The sequence below is a fragment of the Sturnus vulgaris genome, chromosome 12 (genome assembly GCF_052056855.1).
Source record: "Sturnus vulgaris isolate bStuVul1 chromosome 12, bStuVul1.hap1, whole genome shotgun sequence".
Classification (NCBI taxonomy): domain Eukaryota; kingdom Metazoa; phylum Chordata; class Aves; order Passeriformes; family Sturnidae; genus Sturnus; species Sturnus vulgaris.
The window spans coordinates 12,879,556-12,903,653 of record NC_142254.1 but is presented as its reverse complement, the minus strand read 5'-3'; the positions used below and the strand labels follow the sequence as shown (position 1 = coordinate 12,903,653).

Below are 24,098 nucleotides of genomic sequence, written 5' to 3'. Positions count from 1 at the left end.
TCTTGCTGCTCCCATTCAGCTGCTTACCTACTAAGAACCCCAAAGTTCTCCCCTGCAGAGCTGCCTTCCACCTGCTTGTTGCCAGCATGTATTGGTGCCTGGGGTTATTCCCACACCCTCTGGGCTGTGGCACTGGACATTCCCCTCTGACCCTCATTGGTGACTCCTGTTTGTGCCTCCCTTTGTCCTCTTGAGCTGCTTCTGGGGGGCAGCACACCCACTATTAATGCAGAGAGTCTGAGATTGGTGTACACACTGTCAAATGTCTGAGGCTGCACTTTGCTTTGAGAGGAAAACATGTCCTGGAGATGTGCAAATACACTTCATGCCAGCTGCTTCTCACAGCCATGGACCTGAGCCTGCAGCTGGCATTGCACAAGCTGGGAAAACCACGGCTTTCCCCAGACTTGCCAGTGTTAGAGGTTATCAGCTTTTGCACAAATTCTAAATGTTTCCTTTTCAATGTCTGCCACAGAGCTGTCTGTTTTGATACCTGCTTTCCTGTACCACTGAAGCTGAGTGGAAATGGGAGTATATGTCACTTGAGGACATGGAAAAGCCTCAGGGTTTTTTTTGGTATTTTGCAGTACAATCAGGGAATTTGCAACAGGTCATTTATTTTTTTTGCCACTTCCTGGAAAGAACAGAGCAAAGTCCACCCAGTAGAGGTTATGCTCACTCATGCCACAGTGCTATTTTCAGCTTTAAAATGAAAAAAAAATTACTAGAAGGAAGTGCTAAGCAGAAGTCAAAGAACTGCTTTGCTCACCCTCCTCTGAGGAGCTTGTTTGCAATGTTACCAACCCAAACATTCAAAAACTCAGCCATTCAAACTAATATGCATTTGATGAGACTATGTGTAATAAAAAATGTCTTGTGTTCTTTTCATTGTCTTCCAAGGTTTTAGGTCTGTAATTAATAGTTTCAGATGGTTTTGATTTGGCAACTTCCAAATGAAAGCTGAAACTTAGCCTCTTGATTACTGCAAGATCTAAAGTTAAAACTACTTTATTAATAATTTTTGAACTAGATTGAAATTCCATGAGCAGAATTCTTTTTTTTGCATACAAATGCCTTTCACGTTTTTAGGTGCTGTCTCTTCACATCACTCATGCCAGATTCCAGCCCAGCTAAATTTTAAACAATTTTTAAGGTTGACAAAGACTCTTTTGGTCTGCAAAGGATATATGACTGATGTGGGAAAACTGTTGGGAAATCAAGGTAAATTCTCCACTTTTTACGTCCTCTGTGTTAGTTGGCTGCTTTCCACAGAAGAGAAGGAAGTTCTCATCTCTGTCTGTGTTGGATTTAATTCCAGTTCAGTATGCTAATGACCAAATTCAAAGAATATATTTCACCATAAGCAGAGTGTTTTGCTAGATGACTGAAAGCCCACTGACGTTTATTGCAGCAATGCAGAAGTCTTTCTTCCATGGCACTACATCCAAGTGGCCTCCAAGCAGGCTTGACTGTACCAACATTTATGGGAAATCAGCAGCAATCTGTATGTTTCAGATGCTTTCAATCTAGGCGTTGTTGCAATTTAAAAAAAAACCCAACCAAACAAAAAAATCTCCAAATGAACCCAAATCAGCCCTGCAACAGAAAAACAGCATTTGGTCAAGATTAGACATTTTAAAAAATTGTTGTTGACAATTTGTGCCCAGATGCATATTTTCATACTCCAGAATTGCCAGGTAGAGAAAAGGCAACACTTAGAATCAAGCCAATTAAAACGCTGCCCTTTTTCTGGTGGAAAAAGCCAGCAGACAGGCATGGCATTGGAAAATACATTTGTGTGATGTCGTCCTGGAGGAAAGACTTCTTTTGGGGATTGGTGAATATGGCTGCACTCTTCCTCACCCTGGGCCAGGTATCCTTAGGGGAGCAAGCAGGGAGTGTTCAGTATGTCTTTGCCTAGAAGAGCTGGGGTTTTGTTTGGTATGTGAGAAGGCTTTGAAAGCTGCTCATAAAGCCTCACCTCTGCCACACATTCACAGCAAGGTCACCCAATGCAGGCCTCTGACATTTCACCATTAGCTTACTAGAACTACTTATCTGCAGGAACATAATTGACAGACCTGGAGGTTTAGCATTCCTCCACCCTGTCTAAATACTGTTTAGGACATTGTTTTCCAAAACAGATCACATATGCTAGGGATGAGGACTAGGGCACTTGTAACAAGTATGATCCCCTAAGCTCTCTGCAGTCTGAGTGTTCTTCATCTTGTTCCAATTTACATGAATTATTGTGTCATTACCTGTTTTAGATTTCACTGTATAAATAATTGGTAAAGAATAAATACATTTCTTTGGTAGAATTTAATTAGCAGAGGTGCCTGACACGACTCACTTTATGGAAATTGCCTAAGGCCAGAAGCTGTGATAACCTTTGTTTAGTCATCTCACTAATGGCAAAATGAATGTTGTGAATATTTCCCAAAATACCGTGGTATGGGCATTTGAAGAAACAAATTCTTTAGCAAAGCAAAATAAAACAAATCAAAACAAAAACAAACAAACAAACAAAAATAGAAAAGGAAGGCTTAGTTCAACTGCAAATCCATGAAATGGCAAAGGGACACCATACTTTTTTGTATCTTAAAGCATCCCATTACAGTGAGTGAGTATTGTGCCTTTTTGGAGTCCTGTCCTCCAGAGCAAGATGATTAAATCACTGGCTGCACTCATGCACTACAGCTCAGCTTTTATAAAGCTGAACTACATAGCATTTGAATCCTGGAAATCTAAAACCTACAACACTATCTTCTTGTAAGTCCTCCTGAAATAGACAAGATGCCAAAGAAAATGGCATCTTAGAACCTTTTGCCAAAAGTTATCCTGTCCAGAGGCTCAACTGGAATAGCCAGACTGAGAAGTGATGCTGGGAACTCTTCTGAAATATCCAAGTGTAGCATGTACTGAATATGCATCAGAGGCTTTGGTATTCGGGTCATCTCAAAGCTTCACTCTTCTGGTCCTGTGTCATTCTCTCACTGTACACACTCGCTCTATTCATGCTTTGTCTTATGCTGTGGCCCTTTAATGCTGCTGCTTGTAAAACCTCCATTTTGCTCTAAATTTGATTGTCATTTGGTCCACTCTTTGTGACTGTTATGAGGGGAAGACTTATAAACCACTTGTGTATTAAACTGTTATTTTTTAGGTATCATTATTATTCCTGCTTTGAGAATGTTAAGGTGTTGTTAAGAACACATTTATGTTCCCTATGAACTGCCTTAGCTTGTGAGTGAGTCACAAAAATAAGTTTGGGTTAAAAATGCAAAAATTCTAGTTCTTCTTGCATTGTTATGGTTAGGCTTTAAAAGACCTTACTTGTATATTTTAAAAATTAAATAAATAAATATGATGGTTTTTAACTGCTTGTTATTTGACAATATGAGGGTCAGTTTTCTTTGTCTTCTGAATGGAATAAAAATCAGTCTCTGCGTTTTTTTAGATCCATGACTCTGCTGAAAGACTTGTGCTGTCATTTAGCATGAATGTACATGTAGTTGTTGGGTTAAGGATTTAACTCTCTAGATGTGGCAGAAATAAGACACACATATGGTTTTTTTCAGGATAGGAAAGAGACAACTTTATTCAGAAATACACTTGTTTAAGTAGAAAGACTTGTAACTTCAAGGACAGAATAGAGATGATGTCAGAGAAAATGACACTTCTTTCCCAGGCTTGGTCACACACCGAAACAGGTGTCAATCTAATGTTGTTAATTCCATTTCATTTTGACCAAGTTATCCTGGGAGAAAATCTTCTTAACTGAAGCTGAACATGCTATCAGCCTGGGAACAGAGCTGAGAGGGCAGGAGAAGCTCCAGTCTGAGGGTGATTTTCCAGGCTGTAATTTTCCTAGCTCTCTAACAATGTGTCCACATGTACATATGAGAAATAATCTACTGTCTCAGAATTCTTCCTTCAGTTATAGCCAGATGCTCTCTGCCAAACCTTCTGTGGTGGCTGGATTCACTCACTAGAAGGAATCCTGCAGGCATTCACATAATGATCATTTTAAGTGCTGCTCTTCAGTTTACCTTTCTGTTCACTGTTGTTTCCCCTTCCATATGGCTGGAAGTGCACTCAGTGGTATTTCCAAAGGATCTCAGTCTCTCCCTGTCCTTGAGAACAGCACACATCCTCTGGGCACCAAGCAGCTGCTGTTTCTGGCAGGGGTGTCCATCCTTCTCTAGCACCTGTGTGTTTAGCTGCATGTATGGCAATGCAGGAATGCTGTGCATAAATGAGAACGATTCAATGTCTGTCTTACCCATCCATTATCCTTTGCTGCAAGGTCTTATTCCAAGTGTTTTACATTATTACAAGGAAAACCAAAATCCAAACAAACTCAGCAATTTACAGTCAAACTAAACTTTTGTTTTCTTAACTGTCTGATTTCTGCATGAGACAGGCCTTGTGGGAGCCTATGGAAGATTTCCCTGCCCATTGTTTATAAGCATTCATATTATGTGGGAAGTTTAAATTTCTCTGGATAAATTATATTTAGGTAAAATACCTATTTTTTTTTAATTAACATATTCAGTTAGTAACAATGTTTAGTTAGCTCAGACCTGTAATGCAAATTGACCTGTAAATTTCTGCTTTCTTCACATATGGATTAAAATTAAGCTTTCTTGTTTTGTACTAAGGGTTTTTTTTAAAGCTGAAAATAATAGTCAAAAGGAGTAAACAAATGTGGGATTGTTCTAGTACTCTGTTTCCCCATCACATGATATTCTAAAAATACAGAAGTACCCACAACTACTTTGTGTCAAAGAATTTCTGTAAAATTAAGTCCTTCAAATTTATCTGTAAAGCTTCTCTGAAGAACTTTCTTTAATTAGCTTTTTAGTATAGATTTTGAAGAGTTTGTGATTACCCTGCAGCACAGTCTGAACCGAACAGGACAACACCTTTTATAGAAGAAAATATTTTTAATGTACTTTCTACAGAAGTATAGAATATGGACAAAAATTAATGTGCTGTTGAGAAATCAAAGCCAAGGGGAGGAGCATCCTGTGGTGCCAGCAACAGAACCTGAAATGCTTCCAGCATGGATTTACTCAGCCCACTTTTCTCACCTTTGCTGCTTCTGCTCTTTCATACTAAATTTCTCTTTAGGAGGGCTGTGCTGGCAGAGAAAGCTGGTGCTGGTCAGCAAAAGCACACTGTGAACTTCCCACTCATAGTGTGCTTCCTCCTAGGCCACACACCCCGACCACATGATTTTATGATATCAGGGACTTTCCTGTGATCACAGGAGGATTAGCTCACTGCCTCACTGCTCCTTCCCTCCCTGCCTGAGAGAGGGGGAGCTTGGGACTGGATCCAAAACCAACAGAAGTCTGTGCACAGAATCTCATTGACTGACACTGGTTTTAAGTCAGACTCTAGAAACAGAGAAGTTTGCATAAAATGTGATCAACTGAAACACCTGCTCTGTCTTTAAGTTTCCATCTTGCATCCAGCAGTCCCATCAGGCTTCAGTGGCAATGTGTATGCTGGGACCTAGCAGGAACACAATTAGGCCCTGTAAGGTTTTCACAAAATTAAAAGTATACAGAACCTTTGTCATTTTCTGGCCCAGCCTCCTGCTAAAGGCAGGCTAGCAGTGCAGTCTAGAGGATATTTAAAGGATGGAGGCTCTGAAACCTGAGTGGCCCATGAAGAACTGCATTACTCATCTGGTGAATTTCTTTTCTAGCATCTGGCTTAAACCTCTGAGGTTGAGACACCTGCCTATGCCACTGGTGGTTATCTGCCACTATGGAGAAGAATTTGTCTTTATCTTCATAACTAACTTCAGACAGCTGTAGGACTGTAGCTGGTATCTCCTCAGCCTGCAGCAGCCACCAAAACACGGGTGGCTCTCTCAGCCTCTCTCCAGGTACGTGCCCCAGGGCCCCATCCTGGTGGCTGTCCATTGTGTCCTCTCCAGTTTGTCACTGCTCTCTTTGAACTGAGGGCCTTAAAGCTGATTCCAGTATTTCAGCAGCAGCCTTACCATTTCTGGGCACTGAGCACCATGGCTTATCTCACTTTCCTGACTGCATTTCTAATGCAGCCCAGCATGTAATTTTCTCCTCTTGTGATGAGAGCACACTCCTGGCTCATGACCAGCTTGACTTTCACCCTAACCCCTCCATCTTCTTCAGCAGGGCTGTTTGACAGCCAATTGAACCTGACTTCTCTAACACAACATTACCCCACGTCTGCCCACCCTCCTACCAGAAACCCAGCATTTCTTTTCTGTTTTGAGATCAGCTTGGCTTAAAATGTTTTCGGGGTTTTTAATTTGTGCAGAGATCAGGATCAGCTGCACAGTGTGAGCACAGCTCCACATAATTCCCTACCTGGGCTGTATCCAATATGGTATTTTACACTTTTATATTTATACACTTTCCCTCTTGGTATTTCTTGATGTGGAAGAAGCAGCTGTCCAACCTCTCTTTCTGTAATTGCTCTCATCTGCAGTCACTAAAGAGTTACAGTTTGTGTATCTGACCAGGAAATGTGAAATGTTTGCAGGCAGCCAATAAAAGGAGAGATCAACAACCAGGCTGACTCACTCACCGGCAGGAAATCTACAGCTGTGTTTGAATGTAGTTTAAAGCCGACTCACACTTGGTATCACAGCAGTTTCATTCCATCATTCCACAGTTTTATGTTTCTATTTCCAGAGGTAAGTTGATTTTTATTTCCAGTTTCTTTCCCTGAGACATCTGTATATTAACATTGTTTCTCTCACGGTAAGGAAATATCTTCACTATGAATTAATTTTTTAAAATTACCTTATAATTATAATCTTGAAATAAATGGCTTTATAGCAGTCTTCTTCATGCCCCTGCCTGCACAGCTGGGCAAGGATGGCAAAGTTATCCACGACTTTTAGCATTGTACTAAAAAATAATGCAAACTGTTTCCTTGCATAGGTCACCTCTGGAATATTGATTTTGGGGGCTGATAACGAGATTTTTAAAGGATATGGGAGAAAAAGCATTCAAAAGAGCGGAATTATTGAAAGAATGTCTTGGTACCTTGCAATACAAAGATGTAGAAACTCAGACACAGGGAGAATGGTGCTTAGTATGTCATGACATGGCTTGTAAAATAAAAATTGAAGTGGTTTCTGTTTCGATTTTTAAAACTCTCCAATTTTATTAGATTTTGCAAATACGAATAGGAGCTGATGATTGGCTTTAATTTTTGTCTAAGTAACCGGTTAGCAAGAGTTTTTAAAATGCTTATATTATTACTTGAGTCAATTTTAAATAAAAATAAATACTTTCAGGAATAGTTTAGGTGGTAAAACCATTATTTGGTCTTCCTTACACTATGGTTGGAGTTGAGTAAATTTTTTGGCCATTTAAATTATTATTTATTGCTGTTTAGAATAAAAATGAGTCATAATTTTGCTTCTGCCAGCATTTTGATTACCTCCTTTACATTCAGGATTGCTAGATTCGTGTAGTCTGTCTTTGCAACTTTAAGTAATAAATTGCTCATTTAGAAAATTATCTTCATTCAGAGGAACCTTTTCAAATTTTGTGAAATTGCTAACCTCCCAGCCTCATCTCTTCTTTAAGAAACTTTAGAGAAGCACCCAAGGCAGTTATTGCATTCCAACTACAATAATCTAAAAAAATGCAAAAAGTTCAACTGTGCTTTCCTACCAGAATCAAATATGGTTAAAGCTCAACTGGTAAAACAGCTGCTGCTTTTTGCATTCTGATTGTGGTTAGAGGCAAAACTGAGTTTACATTGTGAATGTGCCTGCAGGACAAGACTGAGATTAACTAACAATAAAATATTCATGAACTAGAAGCAAGATCACAGGCAAATTTATCTTCAGGCTTTTGTTTCTGGTTTACTTTTTTTAACTTATTTTACTTTTTTAACTTTACTTTTACTAGAGAAAAGGTTATCTGGGCTTTGAGGCCTTCTGTAGCCCAGGAGCACATCTGAAAGGACACAATTCTCATTCAACAGTCCTTCACAGTCACTTCAGTTCCCTCATTGTTTCCTTTTCCAGCCCTGGTCTACTGGACCCCAAAGGGAATCTTCCAGCTTGAGGAGTTCTGACTCTCTGACCACTGATCTTGCAGAAATCCTTACCAATGCCACCTGTTTTATGCCATCTGTTATCTTAGATTGCTTGTTTTCCTCCTTTGTCACTCCCTTTGTGGCTATCTCTAGTCTAATGGAGCTTCACAGATGTTCCTAGAAGTGTTACTCATGTAGTAGCAGGGTGATTTGTCTCTAATCCGTGTGTGTTGCAATGAAAAGGGTCTGAGAAGTGCAGCTGGCCCTGGAGAGGTCCTGCATAAACACTGTACTGCCCAAATTAGTGGCACAACTCCATTTAGCAGAAGTCTGACAGTTCACAATAGCAGGAAATTTGTTTTTCTCTTTGCTTTTGCATTTGGATATGATGTATTAAAGATGATATGCAAGAATGATGCAGAACATGCTGACATGAGTTACTGAATAATTGCCTTTTTAAAGAGAAGTGGAGAAATTATTTGCCTGACATGCTACTGTAAGATGCTAGTTTGTTGTCTACATAATTCAGTATCACCTTAAAATCACATTTTATATTATAAATACTGGTCTACTATTTCAAAGGCATCAGATGGAAATAATGATGAGCAATTAATTAGCACCTTGCAGCTTCAGATGGCAAATTATGGTCCAGACACTCCTTTGCAATTAGTGCATTTTTCCTCTCTTTGTAAGCAAAGCCTGACACAGAGTGGTGAAAAGAAGGCTGTTGCATTTGTTATTTGGGAAGTAAGGGGTGGTGCAACTTCACTGTGCTTTGGTAATTGTGACCAAAAAAAGTACCCTTTATTTTTTTATTTTCTGCCACATTTTTCCCCCAAGTCAGCCATCAAGAAATGGCCAATCCATTACCTGTGGTCGCCCAGGAAGATTTGGAAAGCTTCACCTTGACCAGGACAGTCTCAGGCTTTGCACTGAAAGCCTTTCATATTTCCTGGAACACTCCCATCTCTGTGAAGCTGCTGACCAGCCAGGACACTACAGACAGGTATGGGTCTTACCTGCCCAGCTAACCACACAGGTGGGCAGCACAGACCTGCAGTGCTGGCACCAGAACAAATTGTGGCATCTCCAGGATCACCTGATCCCTAAGCACATCTCCATTCCTGGAAATCCTCACCAACCAAGAGGCAACTTGGAGGCAGTTTTAGTGAGAAACGAGCTCTATGGCTCTTTGCAATTTTTTATAAAGTAGAACTTAATCCTGAAGTCAATTAATCTACTGTAATAAAGTCTACAAATCTGGATCAGTAATACCAGTATGCTAAGGTGTTATTTTTCTAGAAGTCCTTAAAGAGACCTCAGTTGAATTTAATCTAAATCAGCATGCACAGATGAGAGCAGAGGAAATGGGATGAGGGAAGGTAATTGCCAGGATTATACAACAGAGGGATGTGCATGGAAGGTGTGGAAACACATAATTTCCTTACAAATGTGGATGTCACTAACAGCAAAAGAATACAAGTTATTTGGAGCAGTAAAGGAAAATCTTTGTTTTATTCTTAATATAGCATTTCATATATTCCAGCTTTTTCCTGCCTTCACACTTCAATCCTGCTTCAAACTGTGTTCTTATGTTCATATTAAAGCAATCAGAGGTCTTTCATATTATATTAGAAGAAATAAATTTACTTTATATTAGAAAAATACACTACACTACGACTGCTTCATGTTCTTACAATTGTTTGGACGATTATATGATACTGGGTTTATTGGTAAAATAATATGAGCTTGTGCTCAACCATATGGTTCTGTCCCATTTCCACATGCTATACTCACCTCCTGCTGAAGTTTCCTTGTCTAATCTGCCTCTGACTTGTTTATTTTTTACAGGGAGTGGAAGTTGCTACTTCAGGACATAGCAAGTGTCAGACACTGTGAGTCTGAACGTCTCTTGCCTTTCCTTGGGATTTACCAGTACCATGGACTTGTGGGGATAGTGACTGAATGGATGAACAATGGATCCCTCCACTCCCTCATCCATGAGGTAGATAAAAGATGCCATCTTTGAGGTGACAAAATTAATTACCAGATCAGAGAACGATCAGCATGTAAATCATAGACAGTAGTCACAATCTGTTCTTCAGTTTCTGCATTGTGCTTCCAAACTGTAGTTCTGTTTGCTGTCAAATGAAAGTAGGATAGTAACAACTTCAAGGTACCAAAACCTGTATTTTGTGTTATTCAGCATCAGCTGTACCCAGAACTTCCCTTTCCCTTACTCATAAGGGTCCTGTCGGATGTGGCTGAAGGGCTGCATCATCTTCACAGCCTCGAACCTACTCTCTGCCACTGCAGCCTGAAACCTTCCAATGTGCTTCTGGATGTGCAGTACAGAGCCAAGGTAGGAGCTTCTTCTCTTAGTCCATCAATGTCAAATCCAATAATTGTACTATTATTGCATATATTGATCTTAATAGTCATTTGATAACATTTGATACCAAAACTTGTTATATTGTTACTAAAATTACTTTCACTCACATTTTCATAGATATCAGATTATGGCCTAACCAACTGGAGGAAACAACAACTGAGGTCAGACCTGCAGAGCTGCCATCAGAGAAACTGCCAGGATTTAGTGTATCTTCCTCCTGAAATACTTGGAGGAGGCCTCCCTTCCCAGGAAGGTGATATTTACAGGTAAATGGAGTTTCTAAGGGCACGTCATACCTAGTCCATGCTGTGCTCTACAATGCTGCCAAAACACTTATCTCCAGAGATATTACAGTAAAAATGCCAGACATACAAAATGCAGTAGGATAGTATGGCACATGAGGCCAATTGCAGCAGTGAATTAAATTTTAAATTCCCATATTTGGTGAATAAGATACTGTTCTCAAAGTCAGTCATATAAATATTTATATAATGGACCTAAATGTTTTAGAAGTGTAACAGCTGCCAAAACTTTCAGATATATTTAGAAGCCTCATAACTGTTTAGAAGTGTGAACTGTGTTGGCTTTAGTTTCAGAAAGAATCGTTTATGCCCAGATCAGGTTCAGGTAAAAAACAGACCTTTCCCTCAATAGTGTCCCATTAAGATCCTATGGAATCTCTGCTGGGAGAAGTTACTGAGCCACTAAAGCACCTGTACTTGTTAACAAAGTGATTTATACAAAGGAGAGAGATTACTCACTACCACATATTCCTTTTGGGTATGTTATGTGCATTGTGGCTGCCTTGATAAATGAGAGGATCTCTGGGTGCCACTGGTCTGGATGGACACACATCATCATGACCAGCACACAGAGCTGTGGAATAATATTTAAAATAACTTTTAAGGAGACCACTCCCGATTTCTGAACTTTTTTGAAACCTGCAAGTTTCAACTCCTGCTTTATTGTCATAGAGGCAGGCTCTAAGATGAGTGAAATAATGCATACACTTGAGGAGACCTATAAATGATGTGATTAATCTCATGTTGTTCACAAACATAAGTTTTGCACAGGAAAAGTGGAGCCTTACTTTCGGGTAGCATAATTAATTTGCCAAAATTGCATTCATGTATATGATTTAATGTGTACATTTATTATATAATAATATGCTGAGATGTGACTCAGGCGCTTGAGATATGTGTGCATCCATACAATGGTGCAACAGAGAAAGCAAAAATTTGTGTCATACATGAAATACAAAGTACATTTAAGTTACATGTATGTCCACATTACATTAATACTTTCCAGATTTTTATGTGAAAGTAAGGCAGAAGAGGAGGCTCTTCTAACCACTGTAATCATTACAGCAAGATATATAAATAAGCAGATATCCTAGTTTATCCTAGAACTGCTTCTTCCCCTTTTGATTGCTTTGCTTCTGACTTATCTGTAGACTATTTTTTCTCATCCAGAACGCTCTTTTCTGCCTCTGATTTTGAAGATTGATCTTTTTATTAAACCACTGTTTTTTATAGCATCAGAGTTGTGGGTTGTATGTATAGTTCTATGATCCCACTGCAATTATTCCTATGATGTTGGAAAAGGCAAAAGGTATTTGGATCCCCATCAAAACTTGCTGAAGAAAATAGAAACCTAGTGCACCAGAATCAAGTTTTTATAGATTAACTGATGTGCTTGTCTTGAAAAACTCCAATGTCTTAAAGAAATAAACTTGCTTTTGAAACTGAGAGTGTAGATACAGATTGAAAACGAATGAATGATCTTTCACTGTTTTGCTGTTTTTTGGTTTTTTTCCAGTTTTGGAATCCTGTGTTGGGAGAGCCTCAGCAGACGGAAACCTTTCGAAGGTATTTATTGTTCATGCCAGACTTTGTGCTGTCCACATCCTGTCCACAAATTCCCTTATTGTAGTGCAATTATGATACAAACACCATCTTTTCAGATGTCCCTTTGCCTTTTCTTCCTGTTACAGCACAAAGGCCCACATTACAGGATGCAAATATTACAATTCCTCACCAGATCCTAAATGTTTCCAAAGAAGCTGCTCTTTCTGAAGGGAAAAGGCAGAGCTTCTTCCCCCACTAGTATCATCAATCTGTGCTTGCTGAAGCATTGTCACTGAGTTGGGTTTTATGTACCTTTAGTGAGAAGGAATATCGCTTCATATTTGTCAGCTGGAATTTTAAAATCAGTGACAAGTAGCTAATTGAATGAGCAGAATACTAATTTTAGGTTGCTGTGAGTTTCAAATAGCAATCCAGGAATGTCAGTTCATGATGAATTATCTTAAGGAAGCAGGGAGTCTTACTTTCTTAAATGAAAGTGTGAGCAGTTTTAGAGAACTTCATTTACAAAGCATTGTATAATAACTGTCACCATCTAGGAACAATCCCTGTTTCATGGAAGTGGAGATCAGTAAGGGCTTCTTTGCTATGGGCTTCATTCTGCATGGCAAGACTGATTGAAGGACTCCTGTATTTTACAGATTCAGGACCTTAAAAAAATACTGCATGGAATAATATTTAAATGCCCATACAGCTTATGGCTACCATCTTGAAGCTGCTCAGTAGATTCCTTTATTTTACAATTCTTTTGTTCTGTTCTCATAATGCAAGTGTAAGGCTTTATAAAAAACTCTGCTCAAAATAATAGCATGTATTCCTGAGGTATCTGTGCATGTAGTTCACAGTACAAGTTTGCATAACCATTTGTGATTCAGTATTGGACAGAGTTCCTTATCTGAAAGGTCCTATTGCAATAAGCAGCTATAGCTATTGTTAAAGGCTAGCATATCTACTTACAAGAGCATTAATATATTTTTCCTTTTAAAAAAGGAGTCTTTGTTTTAAAATGCACAATATGACTTACATTGGATGTAATTTTGAAAGGTCTTTAATATTTTTTGGCAGTGACATTTTATTTTAAACTGTAGGTCAAACAACCCTTGATGTTTTGAGAGGAATCCGCAACAGTTTGCGGCCAGGCCTGTCAGAAAAGTTCATACCAAGCAATTTGCCTGAGAGGAACAGACTGTTGCACCTCATTGCTCTGTGCTGGCATCAAGAACCAGATTACAGACCACATACTGCAGGTAACATTCAGGAGTTCTTTCTGTGCAAGATTTGTAATGGAGTCATTACAGGAACATTGCTCTAGCACTCTGAACAACTGAAGTGGAAGTGGTCTTTTGGTCATCTAAGACTACCTTAGATGTTTCCTCTAACTGAAGCTTCCTACCAGAAACCGACTTATTTGTCTCCAAAATTTTGTTCACTATAAAGTATGAGGTGCAAATTGGATTAAACTAATTTCCTCTATTTCATCTAATTTCTCAATATAATAGTAAAGTCAGTTGCAATATGATGATGCCTAAATGCATATGTGCTTTCATACACAATGTGGTATTTAAAATGCTTTATTACCCCTGCAGAATGTGTGCACCTTCTAAATGGAGTTTTGACTAGTATAAATAAGGAGGTGATTTCTGCAGCAATCTACAATTTGATGGATGCAAAGGTCAGTACAAAATTTTTTGTTCTCCTACAACAACATTACTTAATTTGGTCAATTGCAATCTTTCTGACCCAAAACCAGTAAAGGTTTTGTCTTGATTGTTTTACTGGTCAGGCCAGAGAGCTGGAGAGTACCTTTTGGCACTTCAGGTTCATTCAGAAATTGTAGAATATACATTGTGAGGTTCTCTAGAAAATTAGTCAATTGCTACCTGCTATTTTAAAAATACAACTTATTTCTAGTCAGCACCTGTAGTCAGACTGGCGAACTCATGTGAGTGAGAACAAACATCAGCTCAAATACTGCAGATTAGGGCCAGAACCAAGGACAGGTTTTTTGTACTGAACAGCTTTTGTTCCTGTGGTAGCAATAGCAGTAACAGCACTTCTCTGTACCCTTCACTGCTTCTAAATTTCCAGGTTTCAGGCAAAGACACTTCTCGTCCCAGGCTCTCAGTGGCTCTCTAATACCCCAGCAGGAGATGGGGAACAGCCAGTGACCGAGGGGATAGAGCTAACTCCATATCTGCTTACACTGCCATGGGAAATCTGGCACAAATGTGACTGTCACAAACACAGCTACATCCCAGCTAGTTAACATGGGCACTGAGGGAAACAGTGACACACGTGCTTTGGCCCTTGGACAAGGACTCTGACTAGCTGGAGTTACACAACCCACGCTGTGTTGTTGTTTTCATTACTGTTTGTTGTGTATGTTGATGCATGCTGGACTATTTCTATGTGTTGCAATCACATTCTGGGCTTATAGAACAGCCTCAGTCAGTGTTTTAATGGGTAGCATAGTTAGAGTCCAAGTAATTTTTACTACTGTTGAAGTTTATTTAAGATTGTGCTGCCAAATATTCCATAATTTAATGCTTTGCTCTCCCTTGAGCAAGGTTTTATTTTTTTAACTTGTTAGATTGTGAAGATTTATTTTATTAGTGAGCAATATATTTTGTTCAAACAACTGAACTGAAAAGTCCAGAATTACTCTGAAAATTATACTGAAGTTTCTGGGAAATTGATTTACAATTGAAGCATAAAATCTAAAAAAACAGTTTAAGAAATCTGCTGTGGATGTACAAGCTGGAAAAAAGTTACAAGTGTTGACACATCCTTACTGCAGACAGTTTGGCACACTGAACACAGGATGGCCATGCTGTTTGGCTACTCAAAGGCAAACATGTTCTAGCTAGCCCAATCTCTTTTAATACAAGCTTGTTTTCACCTTCCTCTGCATGATTCAACACTTGGTTTTAAAATAAATTTGAAACACTGGAAAGAGTATTAGGGAAGGATTTTGTCAGATTCTATGCCCATTTGCTCTGTGCAGTTCACTGTTAATATACAGGAGTGTACCTTGCAGTATAATATATATGTTGCCAGTATAAGTTATGTCACTATAAATTGTTGCTCCTGGCAGCTGTGAATGGAACAAACCATGTGTACACTTACTGCAGCTCCTGTGCTTTCCTTCTTCCAGGAGAGAGCGCTTAATGCATGCAAAGGCTCAGAGGTGTACACACTGCTGAGAGGCACTTGCAATACAGAGGTGAGTCCGTGGCACAGGACTTTTCAGTTCTTCATCAGCTGTTTATTTCTCCTGACAGCCCTGACACTGTATAATGCAAACACTTGGGCAAAATGTTCCTAACCAGGATAGCTCCATCCAACAAAACCCACTGTTATACCTTGCTCCAAGCAGCTCGCTCTGACGTTGCTCTTGCAAAAACAACCTCCTCCTCTCAAGGATTGTTTTGAACCTCTCCTGTTTAGAAAAAGTTTTGGAACAGAAGTTTCCAAGAAGATAACTCTTCTCTATTTTGATCTCTTTCAGATCATCTGTCCACAAAAAGACAACTGCTTAATCAGCAAGAAAATTCCTCTTGTAGTGCCAAGCTTGTCAACTGTTCTACTTGATAGCAGTGGAAACAGAGCAGGAAGAGATAATATTGAGATGGATGTGTCAAATACTACCCCACAGAATGCAACAGCAACAAAAGGTCGCTGTCTTGAATTATATTCAGCTCCAGCTGTTATAAGGACAGGACAAATATTACTAGTTGCTCCATATAGAAATGTAAATTTTCATGTAAAATTGTCACTTCTCAGAGTAAAGCTGTGCTCTCTACTGGTATCATCTGAAGCATGAGTTCACTGCAGGAAACCAGAGACGCTACAAAGCTTTCCACTTAGATGTATAGACAAAAAAAAATTTTACTAATTTTTTTTAGACTACTGAGCTGTAAATCCAGAGCTGCCTTTCTCTTACACATCAAACACTGCCTGTTCCTTTTGAGAGAACAAATCCCGGGGAATCAAGCTGCTTTGTGCCACCAGGAATAACTGCTTTTTTTTTGTAATCTGCTAAGAAAGGGAGATATGTTTTAAAAAGGCAATGTTGCCAGGAATGTATGAATAATTCCTGATAATCACTGTTCCTATATAGATAACTTTCTTTACCTTTCCAATGTGGGTTTGTCCTAAGTGTTTAAATTTGTGTCAAGAAGAGATTGCCTGTATTACTCATGCCTTCAGGTATAAAAGTTGAGACATCAGAAGTCAATTCACCTGTAGCAACATCTGCATTTCCAAGCACTTTAGTTCTGATCAATAGCCATCAGACTTATGGACAGAATAAAATGTTCCATATCTTTAATAACAAATTCCTATAGACAGCTTGGAAAAAGTCAGATATGTGTAGTAATATATGCCAAAGTTTTCCTAGGAATAGTGATGTATTAACAAGAGCCAAAGTAATCTCAAGTCAGTTTCTGTCTCCTGTAGTGGCTGATATGTGTGTAATGTTTTCTTGTTGTTCAATTCAAAGATCTAATCTTGCTCATCTTTAACTTTTTCTAGATCACCCAAACTCCAAGAGAAGAAAACCAAGCTCGTTTTGCACAACTCTTTCATCTGGTATAACTGCAGGCAAAGAGAGCAGTCAGCATAACTCCCCACCACTGGCTCTTATGCACAGACCACAACCAGTGCACCTTGGACAAGCAGTGACAGGTAAGGCACCATTGCCACTCTGAGCTGGCAATATTCACCTTGGCCAGATCTTAGTGATTAAATTGTTTAAAATTTGGAGGAAACAGATATTTCTAAATTTTGTGCACATTTCCAGCTATTTAGAGTAATAGCTGATTCTAACTTGATACAAAATGTCTCTCTATTTGTGTATAGCTGCTCCTCTGTTCTCAGGCTCTCTGTTCAGGCACTGAACACTCAGAACATTGGCTTAGTTTTCTTCCAGGGCCACAGTGAGGCTGAAAACAGTTCTGAAAAGACAGTAATAAAAATACAAAAACCATAGCACACATTGAATGTGAAATACATTAGTTGTTTAGGTCTGTAAAATCTTATGATTTTGCAATCATAAGCTGTGTATTGCTTTCCTCTGCAAAAGTAGTTATTAACTAGAGAAACAGGTGACAGGGGACCCTTCATCCCCTCACATCATCTCAGGTCGTCCTGCAGAACAGAGGCAGAAAGGGTCAGCTTCTGATTTGTGAAGACTCTGCCTGTGGGTGAAGCTTTGTGAGGTTTTTATGCCAACTTTTTGCAAACTGCCCTACAACAATTCTCAGCCTAGCTGGTTGTCCTTCTGCATGGCAATTTACCTGAGTGATGACATAATTTCTGGATAAATCAACAGACTAGATCATGCAGGAAAAGTTCATCACAGAACTCTCCTGGCAACAATCAGAAATCAGAATGACAGAAGCATGTTCTCCAAAGCAACATGGCTTTTGGTTATTAATTTTCTCTTGGTGTATGGTATTTACTGTACACTAAGAGCCCTACTGTCAGCACTAGGTATTCTAATCACCTCCTGAAAAGAGGCAGAACCCAAAGCTCTCAACCATTTTATCAAGAGTATTACTTTTGTTTTTAGTTTGGCTTGGACATATATTCATTTTCCCAGTTTCACACTACATTTTTCAAACACTCCTGCTACCCTGAAGTACCTGTTATTTGTCCTTCCACCTTTATAGGAGACAGCTTTCTCATCTGTGTCCAGCCAAGATGTATTGCATAAAGTTAAATACACATGCTAGATGAATTGGGCAATTGTGTCCCCTCACACAATATGAGCACTCAGTGGTTTAGAGACATCTATTTGCTGTAATCCGATCTTCGTGAGTTTCAAACACGAGATGAAAATACTTTTGGACTAGTTTCGAACACAGAATGCAAGCAAGCTAACTCTTCCTTCCTTCCTTCCTTCCTCTACTGAGTTTTGATTTCTGGATGAAAAAACACTCGGTTTATCTCATTTTGTGTTCCTTTCACTCAAGGTCTTTGCAGCAGAGGAAACTGCTGTCATATCCTTGCCTGCCAGAGACAGACCATACTGAGCTGCATGACAGAAGGGCGCCTCAACCACATCCTGGACGTTCTCCGCTCCCAGCAAACGCTGTCCCGAGTGGACTATGAAAGCATCACCTCGTACCCCACAGTGACCGGCCGTGCACGGGCACTGCTGGACACTTGCCTCTGCCTCGGTGAGAGGGCAGCACAAGCTGTAGTGACTGCACTTTCAGTGAACAAATGTAGTCCTCTGGGACAAGTCATTCACTGTCCTTCTAAGATAAACAGGCTGTTGTGACTGATTTTTTCACAGTCTGCTGTATGCATCTGAGCTTTAGTAATTTGTGATGGCAAACATTCACGTTAGTGTGTCACAACCATCGACTAAAGGCAATTCTTCCTACAGCATTATTTGAGTACTGTAGTGGAAAAAGCTAACTGGATTAAAAGGTCGAGTCAACTGCTGCCAACAGAAATTGCCAAGACTGGTATAACAAATTCCAATTTGGACCTCAGAGATGGGAGAAGTGCCATATGTGCCACAGCAAACAATGTTCAATTGAGATGACACCTTATCTCCTTGATTTTTCTGTAGAAGGAATGAAAAAGAATCATGACTTTTTGAGGTCACAGCGTGGAAGAACGGCTGTTTATAAGTACTTCCAAAGAAGGATAATGAACAACAGAATACTGGATGAGGAGAAAACACTTACTGCTTTTCACTGCACTCATATCTGAGCCAGTTGTTAGAGTGAGAGGCTTCAGAGAATCAAGAAATATTTCTTCAGTAGGGTCTTAAGTAAGGAAGTTTTATATTATGCATATAAATTACTTAATGTTCCTCACAAATGGTCATATGAAAATGTAGCAGTACTTCCATTAGTACTTCGGAGATGTGAGACTTGGAGCACTCATTAAATGGAAAAATGTTCATATTTTACATCTAAGTATCTCTCTAAACATGTCTGCAGTTCAAATGTAAAACTAAACCAGGCAAAAGAGGTGCCAAGCTGATCATTTTGAAATGGTGGCTCTGCTGAACTGTTGTCATGGTTTTACTCTAATGGGAAACAGCCTGGGCAATACTGGGAGGTTTTCTTGCTCTGGCCTGGACTCACCCGTGTCACAGATGCTTTGGAGCGTCCTGCTGCTGCTTTAACTCATCCTCAGGTCATGGACCCCTTGACTTGAGTTCACATGGAGTTCCAGTCTGTCCAGTACAGCAGCACAGAAACATTGCTGTTCTCGGAATGTCCCCAGGCACAGCCGAGTAAGATGATAAGTACAGCAAGCAGTGAAAGCAACAAACCAGCCACTAATGAGCACCAGACACTTGTGTACAGAAGGCAAACAAGTCCCATGGCAAGCACAAGAGTCTGTCAACAGATAAACAGCAACAGCAGCTATAAATGTGATTCAGCACATTCCAGTCAAATCTATTGTTACCTTGAACCCTTCAAGCCTCACATTGGATGCTGGAAACAACATTTGTGGTTTAACCCCAGTGGACAACTGCGGTCCCCAAGAGTAAAGTGAGAAAAGTTGTTGACTGAGATCCAGACAATTTAACAGGTAAAGCAAAAGCTGCACACAAGCAAAGGAAAACGTGGAATTCATTCAGCACTTGCCATGGGCAGGCAGATGTTCAGCCATCTCCAGGAAAGCAGGGCTCCATCCCTGCAATAACAAAACAATGCTGTTTTCTGTACAAATTCAAAATACAGCCCCCTACTAGCTCCTATGGAGAAAATTAACTCTACCCCAGCCAAACCAGCATAATTTGAAAGGGAAATAATAAGATTACTTTCTTTACAATGAAAAAAATTATATAAGGTGCTAGATTTTTAAAGGCCCAGTGGGGTTTCTTCCAGCTTCATGGCACCAGATTAACATGAGAATTTGTTATACCATCTACAGGTTTTTCAAATGCAAAACCATGTTGTTTCCCTATGTTGGTTTTGTTCTCTCTGCAGTTTCAAAGTTCTCATTGAATTCAGTTGTTTGGCTGATTGCAAATGCAGTAATGATGTGCTGTCTAGGCACACTCAAGAAATAAGAAATGTGTTACATCAAAATTTCCAGCTACAATGCTGCTGGAACCATAAACATTTTTTTACATAATTTAATTGAACTTTGAGACTGACTTGAATTAAAATATTGTTACAATTAAAAGCAATGTCTATCTGAATATGTTGACAATAGTTTTGCTTATTAAAGGAGCTAAATATCTATTTCACAGCTGAATCTTTTTTTCACATTAAAATCTATACTTTAAATTTCAACAGTCTCTTCTAAGAAAGGATATTTTGCTTGTGAGGAAAAGAACTACTGTCATGGCGTTTTGCCTTTTTAGAAGGCATAAGATAATCAGTAAAACAGATAAACATTCACCTGTGGGAAATAGTTACAGAACTTTAAAAGAGAAACTAGCAATACTGTTGAAACTTAATAGCAGCTTTCAAAATGATTCTATTTAGTTGTTCTGCTGGACACTTGCTGTTCTGCTGCATACTCCTGTGAAAGATGTGCTGCCTGGCAGGCTATGCCAATTTTTTGCTATTTAAATTTATTAAAGGAATAGTAAGTAGGCAGATGTTTATTTTTCTGATGTATTGAAATGTAATTTTCTTCTTGGCACTGGTTGCTATCAGCTATCTTTTGCTGATTTGCAAAAAGATGACTGGCCCTTGCCCTTTGTCCTAACTACACCATGCTTTTATCTGAGATGGGATAGTTTCAGCAGTGTAAGAATGTCTGTACGAGAATTTGTTTGAAGTTGATTTGTGGACAATTAATCTGAGGTACTGGAATGAAGTGTTTAAGAGATTAGTCCTTCCAGTAGGAAGCAAGGCAAACAAAGCTATAAATACCACTCAAAAGTCATTACCAGTGCCTGTTAAAAACAGTTCCAGAGAACATCAGAGGAAGATAACAAGTGCGTATTCATAAAACACTAATAAAAAAATTAAAAAAATGCGTTAATGGACTGCTAACATATACAGAAGAATTTTACACCACATAAGCAGTCTAAAATGCACAAAACCTAAAGCGCAGTAATGAAAACATACTAAACCTCAAGGGTTCTTATTTTATTGTTTAAAGTCTGATCCTACATAACCTTGTAAAATTTTCATGCTTGCCCAGATTTAGTCACTTAAGAATCACATGTGAAGATTTGTAAGGAAGGTTAAGTGCATAAATAAATACTTGTGGGCCTGGTATGTTAGGAAAGGACCCAAACATCATCAAGGCAGGCACAGAAAATTTAGATTTCTTTATTGCTATTTATTGATTTCAGAGCTATATAGCTATTAATTATGCTCTTCTCCAGTAATACATATTGTCTCCAGGATTGCTGGGGTCTTTTATGCCTCAGGAAATCTTGCCTCGCACTATACTGTCTTTAATCCTTTTCCTGCACACAGCCCTGCCTGGCCCTCCCCCACTTTGCAAAATACTTTACTGGTGCTCAAAAGGCCCTAGCACAGTTTGATTTTGTTCCTCTTCTAGAGAAGCAATTCCTTCATTGCCTGCCTGGAACTTCATTCCCTTAACTGAGCACATAGTTGACTTGACAGATGGTATGTCAGCTGAGTTAAACAAAACTCCTGGATTTTGAAGGTAAGTCCACCATAAATTAAACTACCTGACGAGGTCTGAAAAGAACATATTTCATGATTTATTTGGGTTACATTAAATTCAGCACAGCTGCAAGAACATATTAATTGTAAGCATTTTACTTAACCCCAGCAAAAATGGTAGATCAGAAGCTTAGATACACAATTTCCAGCTCTTGTGCTGATAATGATTTGTGATCAGTATTTTATTTTCTGCCTTTATTTCTCTTTGCCAAGAACACGTGCCAAGTAATATTACAGAAATATGTAGCCTCAAACTGCCATTTCCCCTGGGCTTTAAGAATGACCTTTCTTCTTTCAGAAAGGACAAGCATCAGTTAAAGAACTTCTGGACTCCTTCAACCAGGATGAATTAAATGGCACTAATTTAGAATGAGAAGTTGCCCCTAAAAATGTGGTAACATGCCGAAGTATCTCAATACTTACATCCAACTGCTGTACTTGAACTTTCCACAAAGCAAAAGCAATATTCATACAAGCAGAAAGCATGCCTGAATTTCACCCTTTCAGAAGTAACCTGGCTGTACTCCAGAAAGTTCTGTATAGTTAGTTCTTTCTTTAGATACCAAGAAAAAAAGTGCCATATTTGTTAACAGAATGAATACTAACATTAAATTTGTTGTCTTTTGGGCAAAAAGGGCCCAAAGCTTTTTTTTTCAATTCATTAGAATCTTATCTGGCGGGGGAAAAAAAAAGAGAAAGTTGACTAAGGAATACACCTGGAAAATATAAAAAAGCCCAATTGTATGAGACTTTGGACCTTGTAACAGCTGCAAACTATGTTCCTGAGAAAATTGTCTTTATGCCACTTCACGTGCTGTGACAGGCTCCTGTCACAGAACAGGAACTGGAAGGGGAGCAGGGTGAGGTGAGTGCCTGCCGTGCTCACCTGTGCGTGCAAGGTGCCAAAGGAGCCCTTGCTTTGCCATTGCCTGCAGGCAGTGTTTTATCAGAACTGTGCTCAGCTCTGAGCATGGCCTGAGGAGAACCCAGGAGAGAGGAAAGCTGATAAGCAGTGAGGACACCTCATGTTAGGGACAAGCTGATAAAACTGTGTGTGTTTGGTCTAGCAAACAGGAGATGAAGGGCACACAAAAGAGTCTGGAGCACAGGCACGGAACATGCAGTGAGGAAACAGCACCTGGTCTGTTCTTCTGCTTTGTCATTCTGGACTGGCTTTCAAGTAGAGGCTTAAAAAAGATTTAAAGGACATCATGAAGACAGGCTCCATTCCCATACCCAGAGAAATTAGCAATATTCATGGAACTTTCTTTTACCTGATCAAGAGTTCTTTAGCTGATGAAATTCCTGCAAACAACAGTGATTTACTAAAACTTTTCCCTCAACCTGTTCAGTTTATTTATGCAAGTTATAAGCATTTGAAGTTATTTAAGAGAAAAATTTAAATGATTTTGCTTGGAACTAAATAACATGAATATTTATAACTACCTTGTAACTCAATCACTATTTATTCCACTAACACCTACCTGTGAAGTCATGGGCCTGTTAGCAGGTCAGCTGTCAGGACAATGGAATAGAGATAACTTGAATTAAAGAGACCTGGAGATTATTTCCACCCTTTACAGTGCTGCTATGAATTCTTCAAAGAAAATAAGGCTCTCCTATATTTTTGCTTCTCAGCAGGTCATGGTTGGTCATCTACTCTCAAATACAATGAAAATGCAATATTTATCAAGAAAGATTTCTGTCAGTCCATTAAATGTTTGCTGAGAGAGCTACTTCACATTCATGTATTTTTTTCCCTCTTTTCACATGAAGCCACAGGAACATTAAACATTAAAAAAGAACCTCTTATGACATGTAAGGTTAAAATGCAAACAAAGGAACAGAAAAAAAAATTAGGTTGTGACTTGTGCTGAACGGGTATGACCTCACACAGAAATTTGATTGTTTTTCTGATAGATTGCATGTCACAGACAGGTTTTAATTAAACACTATGAGACTAGAAGATTTACAACCAAATAAATATTGCAACTCAGGGAGGCTTTCTGCAAAACAAGGCATTGCTCTTCTCTCCTCCCTTCTGCTCTGCCTCCTGCAGAGCTGGTTCAAATGAAGTCTGGCAACTCTGGCTAAAGCTTGTTCTCTCCACCCCATCGATTATATGCTGGTATTCAAACCTGCAGATTTGTTTAA

At 39.2% G+C, this 24,098-nt stretch overlaps 1 protein-coding gene across 2 annotated transcripts; it reads left to right on the top strand.

The window, feature by feature from the left end:
• The first annotated feature begins 6,564 nt into the window (after window positions 1-6,564).
• On the top strand, window positions 6,565-20,534 carry LOC106855833 (receptor-interacting serine/threonine-protein kinase 2-like). 2 transcript variants are annotated; one of them, XM_014880781.2, is made up of 12 exons: window positions 6,565-6,697; window positions 8,899-9,064; window positions 9,910-10,063; window positions 10,265-10,420; window positions 10,568-10,716; window positions 12,269-12,318; window positions 13,404-13,562; window positions 13,902-13,987; window positions 15,470-15,538; window positions 15,824-15,989; window positions 16,849-17,001; window positions 18,291-20,534. In XM_014880781.2, exons 2-12 carry the CDS (start codon window positions 8,913-8,915, stop codon window positions 18,599-18,601), a joined length of 1,605 nt encoding a protein of 534 aa, XP_014736267.2. In that variant the 5' UTR covers window positions 6,565-6,697; window positions 8,899-8,912; the 3' UTR covers window positions 18,602-20,534. The 2 variants fall into 2 exon arrangements, with proteins under 2 accessions (XP_014736267.2, XP_088028022.1); XM_088171896.1 differs by having other exon boundaries at window positions 6,578-6,697; window positions 8,903-9,064.
• The last annotated feature ends 3,564 nt before the right edge of the window (window positions 20,535-24,098 follow it).